Here is an 18758-nt window from a genome sequence, read left to right as displayed (position 1 = left end):
TATGTGGATGGTCTTACATCCTTTCTTTGTCTGTGGGTGGTCTTACATCCCCTTCTTTGTCTGTGGATGGTCCGATGGTCCTACACCTCCTTTTTTGTCTGTGGATGGTCTTATACCCCTTCTTTGTCTGTAAGTGGTCCTATACCCCTTTCTTTGTCAGTGGACGGTTCTACACCCCCTTCTTTGTCTGTGGATGGTCTTACACCCCTTTCTTTTTCTGTGGACGGTCTTATACCCCCTTCTGTGGCTGTGGGTGATCTTATACCCCCTTCTTTGTCTGTTGATGGTATTACACCCCTTTCTTTGTCCGTTGATGGTATTACACCATTTTTTTGTATGTGGATGGTCTTATACACCCTTTTCTTTGTGTATGGCTGGTCTTGCACTCCTTTAATTTGTCTGTGGATGGTCTTATACCCCTTCTTTGTCTGTAAGTGGTCCTATACCCCTTTCTTTGTCAGTGGTGGATGGTCTTACACCCCCTTCTTTGTCTGTGGACGGTTCTACACCCCTTTCTTTGTCTGTGGGTGGTCTTACATCCCCTTCTTTGTCTGTGGATGGTCCGATGGTCCTACACCTCCTTTTTTGTCTGTGGATGGTCTTATACCCCTTCTTTGTCTGTAAGTGGTCCTATACCCCTTTCTTTGTCAGTGGACGGTTCTACACCCCCTTCTTTGTCTGTGGATGGTCTTACACCCCTTTCTTTTTCTGTGGACGGTCTTATACCCCCTTCTGTGGCTGTGGGTGATCTTATACCCCCTTCTTTGTCTGTTGATGGTATTACACCCCTTTCTTTGTCCGTTGATGGTATTACACCATTTTTTTGTATGTGGATGGTCTTATACACCCTTTTCTTTGTGTATGGCTGGTCTTGCACTCCTTTAATTTGTCTGTGGATGGTCTTATACCCCTTCTTTGTCTGTAAGTGGTCCTATACCCCTTTCTTTGTCAGTGGTGGATGGTCTTACACCCCCTTCTTTGTCTGTGGACGGTTCTACACCCCCTTCTTTGTCTGTGGATGGTCTTACACCCCTTTCTTTTTCTGTGGACGGTTTTATACCCCTTCTGTGCCTGTGGGTGATCTTATACCCCCTTCTTTGTCTGTTGATGGTATTACACCCCTTTCTTTGTCCGTTGATGGTATTACACCCCTTTTTTGTATGTGGATGGTCTTATACACCCCTTTGTGTATGGATGGTCTTGCACTCCTTTAATTTGTCTGTGGATGGTCTTACACCCCCTTCTTTGTCTGTGGATGGTCTTATTTCTTTGTCTGTGGATGGTCTTATAACCCCTTCTTTGTCTGTGGATGGTCTTATATCCCCTTCTTTGTCTGTGGATGGTCTTCTCCCCTTCTTTGTATGTGGATGGTCCTACACCCTCTTCTTTGTCTGTGGATGGTCCTATACACCCCTTATTTGTCTGGGGATGGTCTTATACCCTCTTCTTTGTCTGTAAGTGGTCCTATATCCCTTTCTTTGTCAGTGGATGGTCTTGCACCCCCTTCTTTGTCTGTGGACGGTCCTACGCCCCCTTCTTTGTCTGTGGATGGTCCTATGCCCTTTTTTTGTCAGTGGATGGTCTTATACCCCCTTCTTTGTCTGTGGACGGTCCTACATCCCCTTCTTTGTCTGTAGATGGCCTTACACCCCTTTCTTTGTCTGTGGATGGTCTTATACCTCCTTCTTTGTGTGTGGATGGTCTTACACCCCTACTTTGTCTGTGGATGGTCTTACACCCCCTTTTTTGTCTGTGGATGGTCTTATACCCTCTTCTTTGTATGTGGATGGTCTTACAACCCCTTCTTTGTCTGTGGATGGTCTTACACCCCCTTCTTTGTCTGTGGATGGTCTTACACCCCCTTCTTTGTCTGGACCCACTACTTTGATTGATTAAATTAGACATTGTTTCTTGTATGATTAGGAAACCAAGACCTTTAAAGTGAAAGTCCACAGGTGGATGCCTAAACAGGTCTTGTACAGAACAGTATATTGTAGGTCCATGTCACTAATTTGAGGATTACTTGAATAATTATATTGAGATGTCTTTTACGAATTGATTTAGTTCGGATTTTGCTAAAAAATCAATGACTAGAGAAAATCGAGGAAAAGGATTCAGATGAAAGGTTTACAGCAAAGGCCCATTACCATAAAAATGGAGTACATTTTTTTAGATTCAACGAAAAAACGATTGACACATCACAGTTTAGCAATCATGTCGGCATAGATGAGCTCAGTGATCTGTCATACTTTATGCCTATCCTATCACATCAAAAGTTAAAAATTCAGAATTAGGTGCATTTATACAAATTTAACCACATACAGTATTTTCACATAATTATATATGTCAAAGGTTATAAATTGTATTTCCAGTCATTTTATGTGAAAATGTTTCATTACTACAAATATAAATGTCTTTATTCTGAACAAAATGACACCAAAATCGATTGAAAATGATCAGTAGTTACTGAAATATACAGATAAGAGGTCAAAGGTCAAACTGGAAGAAACGTCATTTCCGGTCATTTTTGGACGAAACTTTTCATTAGAGCAAATAGAAATATGTGGTTTGTGAACAATTTAACACCAGAATCAAGTCTCTACTGTTTATAGTTGCCAAGATATGAACACTTTTTGTTTTTATGGTGGCCATTTTGAAATCAAGATGGCCGCCATACCGGACGTTGGACACTTGGCACCCCCCAATATTTTGAATCTATATACATCAAAGAAACTTTGTGGAAAGTTTCATGCTTTGGTAATAAAGTGCACAACTTGGCTATTTTTATGGCGTTAACTGATCTATGTATGAGTCATACGAAGAGCGTTATGAATCTCCTTAATTGGAGACCAACCAAGCTCTCCATATAAGGCGGCACAAGGTGTATTTCGAGGTGCTTTTAAGATATAACGCGCCATTTGGAGCTGGAGACGCTCTAGTTTATCTATATCTATTCTACTTAAAGAGCACCATACTGAACAACCATAGTTGATAGATGGGAGAACTATCGATCTCCACAGAGTATCCCCATAATATACTCTGTTAAAGTTATCAAAGCTACTGATAATTGATTTAACGTACGCTATTAATCTTTGACCTTTTTTTATAACATTCTCAATTTGTATATGGTCATTTAATTTACGAGAAATATGTACACCGAGATATTTATATGATTCAGTTTCAGATATAAAGCCATTACCTAATTTCCATTGTCTTACTTTATCAACACGTTTACCAGTTATCAGTATATTTGACTTTTCAAAATTAAAGCATAATTTCCATTCCTTAGCAAAATTTCCTGCAAGGTCAAAGATTAATAGCGTACGTTAAATCAATTATCAGTAGCTTTGATAACTTTAACAGAGTATATTATGGGGATACTCTGTGGAGATCGATAGTTCTCCCATCTATCAACTATGGTTGTTCAGTATGGTGCTCTTTAAGTAGAATAGATATAGATAAACTAGAGCGTCTCCAGCTCCAAATGGCGCGTTAATAGCACTTTCCAAAAGTCTTTACAAGATTTACCACCTTTGTTTGCAATTTCAATAGATTTGCTAACACGTTTTTCTGTGATTTTCTGAGCAACAAGTTGCTTAACATGTTTCTGTGTCTCTTTATAATGTTCCCACAGTGTAACGCCATTATCATAATTCATAGTATTATTTGTGTTATTATTATCAGTACAGTTCCTATTAGTAATTTTATTATTTTTAACCCATGTTCTGTGTTCTCGCGACGCAATTTTCCTTTTTTTGATGGCATCGTCTATCTCTTTGTCAAACCACGGTTTGTTTTTATTATTTACACGTCTAATTCCGATACCTTCAGTGACTGCCTCGATAATTTTTTCCTTCCACAAATCCCATGTAGTATCGATATTCTTTTCGTTACTAACATTCCAGTCATTACATTTTTCTTCAACTTTTTGTTGATAAAAGGAATAATCTTGGTTATGTTTAATATCCCAAATTGGTTTATTTTGATTACTTACTTGTCTGTTGATTACTTATGTTAAGATTATTTAGTGTTAACCATAACACACAATGGTCACTCCCAAAACTAAATTGTCTATGCTCATCAATAATTAGTTTATTTACATAATTTATTAAGGATTTTGAGCATAACATGTAGTCTATCGTGCTTTGTTGATTATTTCTTTGCCATGTTATTTTACCTTCACAAAAAATAGTACTATTAAGGTTAGTTAAATTAGCGTTTTTAGTAAATTGTATTAGCCTTTCTCCATTTGAGTTTATTACGGGCCGGGTCTCCGTTATATATGGAGTCACCAATCCGTGCGTTAAAATCACCTAGAAGTAGAATAAGAGGATTCATTTCCTTCTCTTCAATTCTAATTATTTCAGAGAGCAGTTGGGCGTATAGATCGTCAGTCAAATCATTGTTTACTCCCTGGACCGGGAAGTATGCAACACAAATATATAATGGTACCTTATCTACGCTAACTTTTACCCATAATCTTTCAAAATCATCATCTATACAGTTTAAAACATTTTCAGATGTAACCACTATTTTGTCTGATAGGAATAACCCAATACCACCCCCCTTCTTCCCGTTACGTTCTTTCCCAACCAAGTTATAACCTTTAATAGAGATTGCGTTGCTCTCTTTTAAGTGTGTTTCAGCAATACCAAGTTCAATACTCTTACTATATATAAACTTTTCAATTTCATAAATCCTATGTTTGCTTAAGCAGTTAATATTATTAAAACATATATTTAGGTTATTTTTATCTACAGGTATATTTTTCGTTTTCTTTCTACCTCCTCTTCGGTGTTTTGTTTGTCGCTTTGGAGCTCGAGGATGTATATCGATGTTTAGTTCATTGTTAAGTTCATCAGGTAGGATAGCTATAAATGTTCGGCGTTTCGATATTAATATCTACATTGCTGGCGTTGTCCTATGTTGAACGATTTAAATTATCATGATTGCATTGCCTGCCTTTTGCATGCAACATCGCCTCTGATCCAATGGGACATTTAATTATTAAGTGGCGGCCGCCAGATAATTAAGTGGCGACCGCCAGATAACAGCTTTTAAATATAGTTAACTTGTGGCCCGAATGGGCTTCCGTAGTAGCGCGCACATTCACCCAATGAGTGTGCGTCTGTGTATGACGTGTCCTTTCGTTTTGTGACACGACACGTGTGCTGAAGAAAAGTTTTGTTTCGCGCGCCAGTCCAGTTTTTTTTAGCAGAACTATCGTCGATCGATGGAACTAAATACTAAATAAAGGTGGGATAAGTTTATTCTATGAATAGATGATGGCAATTTCAAACATAAATAAGTTATTTTAAACTAACGAGATTACGAAAGAGGTAAGAAAAAATAAACACATTTTTTCATACACTGTGTATCACTCTCTCTGCCTAGCCTAGCCTAGGCCTGGTTTTAGTTTCCAAATCCATGGCCAAGGACTTATGCAAGCAAGGCTTACCCTTCGCCTAGCTAGACTAGCAGGCCTCTAGGCTAGGACCCGGCATAATCTAAGTACTAGGTAGTCTTAGGTCTCTAGGTAGGAGTATCTAGTACTAAGTAGTCCTAGCCTAGGCCTATGTTATATTTTTTTTAGTAATATTTGTATTGTAGGGCCTAGGCTATAGTTACAGGTTTAGACTAGGCTAAAAGTACAGTATTTAGGGCCTACTATAGTCTACTATATCTAGCTAGGTATAGAGGCTGGGCCTATGGTTAGGTTATTGACCTCCATTATTTATGCACAGACTTAGGATGTATTTTTGTGCATGGCCCCAGGGTAGAACTAGGCCTGTGAATTTGTCTGGGCGTCTGTAGACTGTGTTTGAATTGGTACATCATCATTATTGGTACACGTTCCGAGTGTAACTTTGAAATTGATCGCAAAATGTTGGGACAAGCTTACGATTTTACGCTTGTAAATGGTATAAACCATTCCATTAAATCATAAAATGTGGTCTTAGGACCTAAAAATCATAAAAATGATATTTAAAAGTGGGCACTTAAATAGGCCTAGATACTTCCTTCAGTACCATCCATCTTTTTTTAGGCATGCATGTTTGGGTCAAATTACTATAATTATTAATAGTATTTTATAATAATCATTGTGAAGTGATGGGTTTTGTAGTTTCAGGTCTAGTCTGACCACCTCTTTTTGTTTGTTTTAAATCTGAATTGAACGTTATGCACTTGTCAATTGTGCGTCGTTTACAAACAATTATTGACGCAGGGGTACGTCACACCAACGAAAAATGGTGTGTCACTAATTTTAACACCCATCATATCATGAACAACATAGTAATTGTTCTTCAAAATGGGTGCGTCATTAGTTACTTAAGGTACGTCATTTTTTTACGCAGGGGTGCGTCATAGTATTCATTAGAATTCATGTTCTTTGCCTGATGTGTTAACATATATGATATATATAAAAAATCAATCATCTCTCCCAGGGGTCATATAGTGGGTCATACAATTGACAAGTGCATTCTGGTCGTTTTGTGAACTTTAATGATATTATTTTAACTTAAAATGAAACTTGCAATTGTCTTGTTTTAAAATTTTATTACAGCAACTCATTTGTGTATCTGCACCAATGTTGGTCTCCAGCATCTCACACAATTAAATTGTGAATGGAATGAGTGAGACATTTAAAAATACTAATCAATTAATATACATAATTAAACTAAGAATGCTACAAGTTTTTGTAAATTAAAAAGCAATCAAACAGAGTGTTTCTGATAGAATCTCTGGATGCTGCCACCTATGTACAAGTTTTCCAAATTTCATAAAATATCCAACTGAGAAATAGGGTTAAGAAAAATAATAGGAAAGTTGATAGCATTCAGACCTATAGTCTCATTATTATCATCATCATCACTAAACTGGACTCATGTTTGGGGTTAATCCAAAGGTTTTTATACTATTTATTATGACTCGTTGAGTCAGTTTATTTATATTATTTATTATGACTTGTAGGCCTAGTGGGCAACTGAAGTTGAGTCAGTTTATTTATATTATTTATTGTGACTTGTAGGCCTACTGGGCAACTGAAGTTGAGTCAGTTTATTTATATTATTTATTATGACTTGAAGGCCTACTGGGCAACTGAAGTTGAGTCAGTTTATTTATATTATTTATTATGACTTGTAGGCCTACTGGGCAACTAAAGTTGAGTCAGTTTATTTATTATGACTTGTAGGCCTACTGGGCAACTGAAGTTGAGTCAATTTATTTATTATGACTTGTAGGCCTACTGAAGTTGAGTCAGTTTATTTATATTATTTATTATGACTTGTAGGCCTACTGGGCAACTGAATTTGAGTCAGTTTATTTATATTATTTATTATGACTTGAAGGCCTACTGGGCAACTGAAGTTGAGTCAGTTTATTTATATCATTTATTATGACTTGTAGGCCTACTGGGCAACTAAAGTTGAGTCAGTTTATTTATTATGACTTGTAGGCCTACTGGGCAACTGAAGTTGAGTCAATTTATTTATTATGACTTGTAGGCCTACTGAAGTTGAGTCAGTTTATTTATTATGACTTGTAGGCCTACTGAAGTTGAGTCAGTTTATTTATTATGACTTGTAGGCCTACTGGGCAACTGAAGTTGAGTCAATTTATTTATTATGACTTGTAGGCCTACTGAAGTTGAGTCAGTTTATTTATTATGACTTGTAGGCCTACTGGGCAACTAAAGTTGAGTCAATTTATTTATTATGACTTGTAGGCCTACTGGGCAACTGAAGTTGAGTCAATTTATTTATTATGACTTGTAGGCCTACTGAAGTTGAGTCAATTTATTTATTATGACTTGTAGGCCTACTGAAGTTGAGTCAGTTTATTTATATCATTTATTATGACTTGTAGGCCTACTGGGCAACTAAAGTTGAGTCAGTTTATTTATTATGACTTGTAGGCCTACTGGGCAACTGAAGTTGAGTCAATTTATTTATTATGACTTGTAGGCCTACTGGGCAACTGAAGTTGAGTCAATTTATTTATTATGACTTGTAGGCCTACTGGGCAACTGAAGTTGAGTCAATTTATTTATTATGACTTGTAGGCCTACTGGGCAACTGAAGTTGAGTCAATTTATTTATTATGACTTGTAGGCCTACTGGGCAACTGAAGTTGAGTCAATTTATTTATTATGACTTGTAGGCCTACTGGGCAACTGAAGTTGAGTCAATTTATTTATTATGACTTGTAGGCCTACTGGGCAACTGAAGTTGAGTCAATTTATTTATTATGACTTGTAGGCCTACTGAAGTTGAGTCAGTTTATTTATATCATTTATTATGACTTGTAGGCCTACTGGGCAACTAAAGTTGAGTCAGTTTATTTATTATGACTTGTAGGCCTACTGGGCAACTGAAGTTGAGTCAATTTATTTATTATGACTTGTAGGCCTACTGGGCAACTGAAGTTGAGTCAATTTATTTATTATGACTTGTAGGCCTACTGGGCAACTGAAGTTGAGTCAATTTATTTATTATGACTTGTAGGCCTACTGGGCAACTGAAGTTGAGTCAATTTATTTATTATGACTTGTAGGCCTACTGAAGTTGAGTCAGTTTATTTATTATGACTTGTAGGCCTACTGAAGTTGAGTCAGTTTATTTATTATGACTTGTAGGCCTACTGGGCAACTGAAGTTGAGTCAATTTATTTATTATGACTTGTAGGCCTACTGAAGTTGAGTCAGTTTATTTATTATGACTTGTAGGCCTACTGGGCAACTGAAGTTGAGTCAATTTATTTATTATGACTTGTAGGCCTACTGGGCAACTGAAGTTGAGTCAATTTATTTATTATGACTTGTAGGCCTACTGAAGTTGAGTCAGTTTATTTATATCATTTATTATGACTTGTAGGCCTACTGGGCAACTAAAGTTGAGTCAGTTTATTTATTATGACTTGTAGGCCTACTGGGCAACTGAAGTTGAGTCAATTTATTTATTATGACTTGTAGGCCTACTGGGCAACTGAAGTTGAGTCAATTTATTTATTATGACTTGTAGGCCTACTGAAGTTGAGTCAGTTTATTTATTTATTATGACTTGTAGGCCTACTGAAGTTGAGTCAGTTTATTTATTATGACTTGTAGGCCTACTGGGCAACTGAAGTTGAGTCAATTTATTTATTATGACTTGTAGGCCTACTGAAGTTGAGTCAGTTTATTTATTATGACTTGTAGGCCTACTGGGCAACTAAAGTTGAGTCAATTTATTTATTATGACTTGTAGGCCTACTGGGCAACTGAAGTTGAGTCAATTTATTTATTATGACTTGTAGGCCTACTGAAGTTGAGTCAATTTATTTATTATGACTTGTAGGCCTACTGAAGTTGAGTCAGTTTATTTATATCATTTATTATGACTTGTAGGCCTACTGGGCAACTAAAGTTGAGTCAGTTTATTTATTATGACTTGTAGGCCTACTGGGCAACTGAAGTTGAGTCAATTTATTTATTATGACTTGTAGGCCTACTGGGCAACTGAAGTTGAGTCAATTTATTTATTATGACTTGTAGGCCTACTGGGCAACTGAAGTTGAGTCAATTTATTTATTATGACTTGTAGGCCTACTGGGCAACTGAAGTTGAGTCAATTTATTTATTATGACTTGTAGGCCTACTGGGCAACTGAAGTTGAGTCAATTTATTTATTATGACTTGTAGGCCTACTGGGCAACTGAAGTTGAGTCAATTTATTTATTATGACTTGTAGGCCTACTGAAGTTGAGTCAGTTTATTTATATCATTTATTATGACTTGTAGGCCTACTGGGCAACTAAAGTTGAGTCAGTTTATTTATTATGACTTGTAGGCCTACTGGGCAACTGAAGTTGAGTCAATTTATTTATTATGACTTGTAGGCCTACTGGGCAACTGAAGTTGAGTCAATTTATTTATTATGACTTGTAGGCCTACTGGGCAACTGAAGTTGAGTCAATTTATTTATTATGACTTGTAGGCCTACTGGGCAACTGAAGTTGAGTCAATTTATTTATTATGACTTGTAGGCCTACTGAAGTTGAGTCAGTTTATTTATTATGACTTGTAGGCCTACTGAAGTTGAGTCAGTTTATTTATTATGACTTGTAGGCCTACTGGGCAACTGAAGTTGAGTCAATTTATTTATTATGACTTGTAGGCCTACTGAAGTTGAGTCAGTTTATTTATTATGACTTGTAGGCCTACTGGGCAACTGAAGTTGAGTCAATTTATTTATTATGACTTGTAGGCCTACTGGGCAACTGAAGTTGAGTCAATTTATTTATTATGACTTGTAGGCCTACTGAAGTTGAGTCAGTTTATTTATATCATTTATTATGACTTGTAGGCCTACTGGGCAACTAAAGTTGAGTCAGTTTATTTATTATGACTTGTAGGCCTACTGGGCAACTGAAGTTGAGTCAATTTATTTATTATGACTTGTAGGCCTACTGGGCAACTGAAGTTGAGTCAATTTATTTATTATGACTTGTAGGCCTACTGGGCAACTGAAGTTGAGTCAATTTATTTATTATGACTTGTAGGCCTACTGGGCAACTGAAGTTGAGTCAATTTATTTATTATGACTTGTAGGCCTACTGGGCAACTGAAGTTGAGTCAATTTATTTATTATGACTTGTAGGCCTACTGAAGTTGAGTCAGTTTATTTATTATGACTTGTAGGCCTACTGAAGTTGAGTCAGTTTATTTATTATGACTTGTAGGCCTACTGGGCAACTGAAGTTGAGTCAATTTATTTATTATGACTTGTAGGCCTACTGAAGTTGAGTCAATTTATTTATATTACTCAAAGGATACTATTCATGGTATGATGGCACACATATTTTCTCTTTTTTAAAATTGACACTGCATTCAAGATTGTTCAATTGTTTCTCATACATTTCAAGTGCTTTAGTACTGTTTGCTCCATTACCCTGAAATAAAAAAAAAATTAGTCAACAATGCTCCCAAAACCAAATATCTTGATCTCCTGTTACTGTAATACACATATTATAGATTACATACAATTTAATGTCACTCACCTGAGTGAAGTACTTTCCATCTTGTTTTAAGACTTTCATTGAAAGATCTAAAATAAGTCTCATAAAATCCCATGCATCACCTGTTAAAATTACATTGTTTTATTAAAAAGCAATTTCCTTTTTTTTTGTTGTAAAGATTAAGTATCAATGATTATTTATAGGTAAAATACCTGAATTATAATAATTGAGGATACTGTACCTCTTGCATCTGTTGTTATTGGAATGGCTGTTAAATCATTTATCACATAGTCAAATTGTTTTCCTTCCTCTATAAAGTTCCTCATAATAGGAACGCAATCAGCAACCATCACCTAAATAAACCATATTTAAAAAATAACCCTTCTACTCATTTTCTTAAAACTACATAAATCTATAATGTACTTGAGCTTTAACAAATATGATCACATTATTAAACAAAAGAAATCTTACTTCATGTCTAGGACCTTTGAGATTATCCATGGAGTCATGACAAATGCCACGGAGATGTTTGATAGCTTGGTCTATTACAATCTGATCTATGTATTCACATTTGTTAAGTACAAATATTCAACATACCCATTATTCAAGGAAATCTAGGATGCAATTACACAAAGTGTACTTGACTGATAATTGTTAATCTTGTAAGTTGTATTCCATAATTTCTGAAATTGTCTCACTCATACCAATAGATTTAAATTAAAGGATATTTCCACCATGGTGACAAACTTTGGATCTGCTTGTAAGAGTTCATGTAGAATTCCTCCATCTCCACCACCAAGTATCAACACTTCTTTGTTTCTGAAATCTTCTCTTCCATTTCCAGTTATTGCTTTTGTATATACAAGATCACTTTCAGCAAGATCTAAATATTTTAAATACAAATAATATACAAAACTATATAAAATGAATTATATTATTGAACATATACAAAACAAACAAAAAAAATCATGATGCACAACTTAATCATGATGACCAGCACACTAATATAGGAATAATTAAGTATTGCACTGATGAAGGGCTAGTGTTGCCCCAAAGCTCTGCTCTGTTTTGATTTAGCTTTTTGCTTATTTTGATATCCACAGCATTGTTTTTTCAGTAATTATAATAATTATGTATGGTAACATTTCTTGAATTGTTACGTTATTTACTGACATCACTATCAAGGACAAGTACAAACATTGCCACATTGAGGTGAGTGCATTATCCGGATATTCTATGTTACTTACTGACATCACTATCAAGGACAAGTACATTGCCACATTGAGGTGAGTGCATTATCAGGATATTCTATGCTACTTACTGACATCGCTATCAAGGACAAGTACATTGCCACATTGAGGTGAGTGCATTATCCAGATATTCTATGTTACTTACTGACATCACTATCAAGGACAAGTACATTGCCACATTGAGGTGAGTGCATTATCCGGATATTCTATGCTACTTACTGACATCACTATCAAGGACAAGTACATTGCCACATTGAGGTGAGTGCATTATCCGGATATTCTATGCTACTTACTGACATCACTATCAAGGACAAGTACATTGCCACATTGAGGTGAGTGCATTATCCGGATATTCTATGTTACTTACTGACATCACTATAAAGAGCCCCTTTCACACAGAGCTGTAAGACGGTAATATTGCGGTAATTCGCGAACGCCGGCTTATGTGTGAAAGGGTAAAAACCCCTTAATGCCGGCTTCCGTTAGACCGCCTCTGGACCTAGTAAAATTGCGGTAATATTACCGTCACGGTCATAAGCCTGATCTGTGTGAAAGAGTCCACGATATAACGCCTGCTTACGCAGTGAAGCAAGGATAAATTCGAGACATTTTCCTTGATTGAGAAAGACTGTGGCAATTACTTTAGGCCAAATTATTAGATTATATCCATAATATATATTTTTAGGTTAGTTTGTAAATAATACAATGGAAGAATACGGCCAATAATAATAAAAATATAACAGATGTTGGTCCAAAGATTATTTAACTTGCTGTAACGTACGTAAGCCTAGGCCCTAGTTAGCATAGTTCTAGCAGGAACATCCTCTCCGGTGCGCGCTCCCGGTGCTAGGTCATAACAGCTTCTGATAATTAAATTCGCGTCTATTTGTAGACCTAATAGATTTTGTTTTTTTTTTCATCACGATCGGGCAGTTATTAGCACGGAGTGGTGTTGGGCAAAAATATAGGTTTTATGCATCGTAAATAAAAACCAATAAAACTAAACGACGGACACACAAAACAACATCAGCAAACATGCGCGCGCATGGCATGTTTTTGTCGCCGGCGGCACGCGAGGTGCCCGCCATTTTTTTTCTCAAAAAGTGCGACCTCTATTTTATGAAGACAGTAATCTTTAAATATTGCGCCTTTTCACTGTGGCCTTTCACACAGAAAACGGTAAAATTACCGTAATATTACCTTCTGTGTAAATGGGTTTAGACCGGCAATAACGCCGGCTTGCTTACCGCAATATTGCCGAAGTTCTGTGTGAAAAGGCCTAAGGACAAGTACATTGCCACATTGAGGCGAGTGCATTATCCGGATATTCTATGTTACTTACTGACATCACTATCAAGGACAAGTACATTGCCACATTGAGGTAAGTGCATTATTCGGATATTCTATGTTACTTACTGACATCACTATCAAGGACAAGTACATTGCCAAATTGAGGTGAGTGCATTATCCGGATATTCTATGCTACTTACTGACATCACTATCAAGGACAAGTACATTGCCAAATTGAGGTTAGTGCATTATCCGGATATTCTATGCTACTTACTGACATCACTATCAAGGACAAGTACATTGCCAAATTGGGGTGAGTGCATTATCCGGATATTCTGATACTCAGAATCTGCTTCAAAAGTAACACTATCAAAATCATACTCTACAAATAAGTTATCAGCAGTTGCTAAATATCGATCCATATCTGCTTGATGAGAGATTGCTGGAAAGCTACAGTAAGTAGGAAAAATAATAATTATGGATTAAGTATGAAAATCCTCATAAAACAATATTACTCTGGTTTAAACAGCAATGTAAAATAAACTTACATTTTGGAGTTTTTGCAAGTAAACAACTTCTTCAATTTTTCATCTAAATGTTTTCTATTGACTGGATGTTCATCGCCATATGCTTCAATCCAAAGACATAAATTGACAACCACAATACCATTCTGGAAACATGTAACAGTTGCTGATCTGAATAATGAATGGAAGAGAAATTCTAAAAAACATTTAATACGATTCTATATTGTAGTAAGTTAAAAATCTAAAATGTTAAGAATCACTAAAAAGTGACTGTGTACGTCTGTGACATTTCAACATGAGCATTAATGACTGGTGAGTTGATATGTGTCTGTGATTAATAATATACAATTCTATATTGTTAGTTAGTTCAGAATGTAAACAATTTAAACAAAAAAGTTATAAATAAGTAAAGTCTGTGACATTTCTACATGATCACACTGGTGAAAATTCTCAGTCTGTACAGTATTATGGTTCACAACCTTTACTCAACATGGTCAACTACACACATTAAGGTTTTCTACATGCAGTGCAGAATTTTGAGAACATGTGATTCAACATTATTTATTAACTATATCTTCATTTTTCATGCATTCATGTACAGTGTTACATTGTCTATTCTCAATTAACTGCACATATGTATAGTTTAATGATTTACAAGCTACCATGATGTTTATATACTAGATTTATTCAATTATTTAAAAGACACTTTATAAATTAATAATTACCCATGTTTATCACTAATAAAATGTGCAGTTATTCCAAAGGTGCTTTCTTGATGGCCACCCTCAAAACCAATCTCTTGAAAAATATCTTTTCATGCATTCATGTACAGTGTTACATTGTCTATTCTCAATTAACTGCACATATGTATAGTTTAATGATTTACAAGCTACCGTGATGTTTATATACTAGATTTATTCAATTATTTAAAAGACACTTTATAAATTAATAATTACCCTTGTTTATCACTAATAAAATGTGCAGTTATTCCAAAGGTGCTTTCTTGATGGCCACCCTCAAAACCAATCTCTTGAAAAATATCACATAAACTTTGCTCCAATGTTTTCCGATTTACTATAAAACAAATTACAAAGAAAGTTGCGTAATTAAACTATCAACGTGTATAAATACATCAATTGAATTCTGCATATTTTTTTTTCAATTCAATTCAATTCAACTTTTATTTCAGACAATTGTCGATATCATATGGTATAATACATTACAAAAAAAAAGATGAAGGAGAGAGGACCAAAACTTTTATCTATTGGTATAGTGCCTCTCTCCATTTGTACAGTAGTACATGTTTGAATCCATCAACAAATATGACTACGAATGCTAGGCCTAACCATATTTATTTTCTCTATATGCCTGGCATAGCACTGCACCTAGAAAGGTAGGAGGCCTTCCACCTTCCCGGGCACCCATCCACCTTCCCGGCGGCCTTCTAAGTTCGGTTTACAATGAAATCGGTCGCGATAAAATCAACTTCCGGTATTTTGTATGGCGCGCCGATAGAGCTATACGTTTGAAATCGGTTGCGCTATTTTGTATGGAACGAGATGCATGCTACCGGGATATACATTTTCTTCGTTTATATAGTCTGGATTTAATTGATATTTTTTAGGAACCAGATTATTTATGTGGATATTTTTTATTTTGGTTAATAAATATTTATTATCATTTTTTTTATTTCACAGGTCTCGGAGAAGGACTGTGTCTTTTCAAAATGGCCATTTCTAAACACGTTTAAATATTATTATTTTATTAGGCATAATAATATATAATAATTTACCTCTATTTTATTATGTACTGTAATTAATATATTATATAGAGAATATACGTCTGTGTCTTTTATTATGCAAACAATTACGTAAAAGAGAACAATTTATCTTAAAACAATAATTGTTACAATGTATAGCCCGTAAAGCCAGCGTATCCATTTTTATACTTATGCATACTGTGGCAGATATATCATATCCATGACGTTAAAAACTTACTATTGGATCACCTTATTTTAATTTCTATTTATTTATGTCCGTATGTTATGTAGGATAATATTAAGTATAGGCCTATAATGATTATTGTTGAGGCAAATCATGTGTATATTTTTATTTCTAATGTTTAGGCCTAATAGTTTCTAGTAAAAATGATTATTATATGCGGATCGTTAAAAGGCGAGTTACTGAAAAAAAACCCGAAATAGGCCATATAGTGGATGCGCCTTCTATGAGCGTGCAGACGTTAACTGTACGTTATTTTGCTGACGGGGATTCCCTTTAAAAAAAAAACATGCACTAGTGTGTCAAATCATGGGAAAAACACGTACGATTGTTGTCCATGGCCATGTAAAGATTACGTATAGGCCTATATTACTAATAACCATACGTTTGAAACATCTAGGCCTGCCCGTGTGATACTAGGCCTATAGTTTTTAATTTGAATATCTTTTATTTCTTCATTTATAATAATCACTTAATGTAAATAATTAAGTTCCACTGAGTGTCTCACATCTGTACGCCGTTCGTAAATCAAAATGTTTAAATATCAGTGCAAAATTACCTCTTTGAGAATCGTGCCCACCTTTATTATCCATACATTATTATTCTCACATCTAGGCCTATCATTGTACAGCATACTGCATAGTCCTACTGTATAGGCCCGGTAGATTGATTTATAACAGCATATTATTTTATTATTATTATCCTAAAACCATGCTCACGTAAGAGTGGTGGATATCGAACGTAAAAATCATCGTCATACATCATCTTCCTTTTTATTGCATAAACCTCATTGAGCTGGTATCCACTTGCAGGTATAGAACTAGTTTCGTAATTAACTGTGATTAAAAAATATGCAATAGGCGCGTCTACTTGTTTAATATTACTGTAAATTATTTTCAACATTTTTAAAACAGTGGCATGCTAATCTTTTAAAAAACGTAAACAATATTCAATAACACTTTTAAGAACGATTTTCTAAACGAACACATTACTATTATTCATTGACACCTATAAGATAAAATGAAAACACAAATTATTTATAAATAATGAGATAAATATTTATATTTACTGTAGCAGGCCCGTAGCCAGGGGGGGGGGGGGGGTTTATGGTTTGGGCGAAACCCCCTTTATAGCGAACCCCCTTAACCAACTGCGAACCCCCATCCCCGACATGCCCAATACCTCACCCTCATCTCCAAAAATCCTCCAAATACGTGCCCCACAGTACAGAAAGTTGTTTGTAAATTGAAAAATTCGTAAACTTGTTCGTGAACCTTCTTCTCTGTATGAGCGTCAACTAGTGATACGTGTCTGTAAATTTCTAAAAGTTGCAAATGAATTGCCGATTTTAACCTGAAAAATAAATGTTTGGTCCCTGCATGTAACATGATATTGACGCGTCTCATAGCGAGCTGGCGCACGAACGATTCGTACAAAGGACACCGCCAGACAACTGCGTACCTATAATTGTTTAGATCACTGGCAGTCAGGCAGCATGCATAAAGTATATAGCCTTCCGACGTACATCAGTATTTATGTGTGACTATGAAGTATAATGTATCATAGAGGATTATAGTGAATATTAATATTTTACACTATATTATCTATGGTATCAAGTACTGTAGTTCACATTATGGCATCCGATTATTTTTTTCTAGACCACGCCGATACGTACTAAAATGTATCAATATCACCTATTTACATATTTATATTCCTCAACAAATTGCTGTAAATAAATATTATAGATAGAGCTAGCAAATAGCATTTGCCTTCACCCAGTGTGCTTTTTTTGGGGCTGCTCCTAGATATACGTTCGCATTGAACTTGAATGCAAAACAAAATACGAAGTAAATGATCAAACAATTGGCAGTTCCGCACAGAGCACGCGCATCTAACATACGGCAACAAATAGTTATCGTCATTTAAATTATCAACGTGTTTGAGGAGGAGGAAAAAAGTACGATCTTTTTGCTCATTGGTTATATAGCATGCTGCACGAGAGTGTCTTTTCCGGCCATCTAGGGGTGTCATTTAACAAAATTCGCTTCGCATCAGGCTGGGAGAGGGGGGGGGGGGTGACCCAAATATTTAGTGTCCGAACCCCCCCTTGACAGATCCTGGCTACGGAATTAGTATTTTCATTAAAAATGTATCTAGTGGGTCCCATGCAAAATAGCGCGACCGATTTCAAACGCGACCGATATCATTAAACGTATAGCTCTAGCGGCACGCCATACAAAATACCGGAAGTTGATTTTATCGCGACCGATTTCAAACGCGACCGATTTCAGACGCGACCGATTTCATCTGACACCCTAAGTTCGCCGGCTATCCGGATCTACCCTCCTACCTAGCTAGGGCTAGGCCTAAACTAGGGCCTGCGTTTCTTTTTAATATCTAGGCCTAGGGTCTTTAAAAAGAAAACAAATGCGACTTACCTGGATTTGATAAAAGTTCTTGTGGTGGATGATAATGTAAAAGAAATGATTTTGCAGACATGTTTTATGCAGGATATTTCAGTACAGTATCAGCTCTACTTTGTTTGGTGTTGGTGGTGGTCGCGAAAGTGCAATGTGGACTGTGGTCTGTGGCGACAAAGAATGTGATATTATATTCTTTGACTGTGGGCAGCAAACACGTTGTTGTTTCGCGGATTTAATTTTATGAAACCACTCCCCTTTTTATTTGTATGGCAC

The 18758-nt window shown here is 35.8% G+C and overlaps 1 protein-coding gene across 2 annotated transcripts; it reads right to left on the bottom strand.

Annotated features, from left to right (window-relative positions):
- Positions 1-6538: 6538 nt before the first annotated feature.
- Positions 6539-18661, bottom strand: LOC140054593 (spermine synthase-like). 2 transcript variants are annotated; one of them, XM_072099645.1, is made up of 10 exons: positions 18501-18661; positions 15019-15136; positions 14087-14233; positions 13813-13988; positions 11727-11881; positions 11470-11559; positions 11240-11351; positions 11041-11120; positions 10817-10932; positions 6539-6794 (listed from the first exon to the last, which is right to left on the bottom strand). In XM_072099645.1, exons 1-10 carry the CDS (start codon positions 18559-18561, stop codon positions 6758-6760), a joined length of 1092 nt encoding a protein of 363 aa, XP_071955746.1. In that variant the 5' UTR covers positions 18562-18661; the 3' UTR covers positions 6539-6757. The 2 variants fall into 2 exon arrangements, with proteins under 2 accessions (XP_071955746.1, XP_071955747.1); XM_072099646.1 differs by lacking the exon at positions 18501-18661 and adding an exon at positions 16643-16784.
- Positions 18662-18758: the final 97 nt, after the last annotated feature.

The sequence above is a fragment of the Antedon mediterranea genome, chromosome 7, assembly GCF_964355755.1.
Source record: "Antedon mediterranea chromosome 7, ecAntMedi1.1, whole genome shotgun sequence".
Taxonomy (NCBI): Eukaryota; Metazoa; Echinodermata; class Crinoidea; order Comatulida; family Antedonidae; genus Antedon; species Antedon mediterranea.
This window is presented reverse-complemented; position numbering and strand designations above follow the sequence as displayed.

What these genes read in the sequence shown, in the direction of transcription:
- LOC140054593 (XM_072099645.1), bottom strand. Translation starts at nt 18,561, where the DNA reads ATGTCTGCAAAATCATTTCTTTTACATTATCATCCACCACAAGAACTT. An exon ending in AGAACTTTTATCAAATCCAG is followed by an intron (nt 15,137 to 18,500) that starts GTAAGTCGCATT and finishes TTTGTTTTATAG; the next exon opens with TAAATCGGAAAACATTGGAG. An exon ending in AATAACAACAGATGCAAGAG is followed by an intron (nt 11,121 to 11,239) that starts GTACAGTATCCT and finishes TAATTTTAACAG; the next exon opens with GTGATGCATGGGATTTTATG.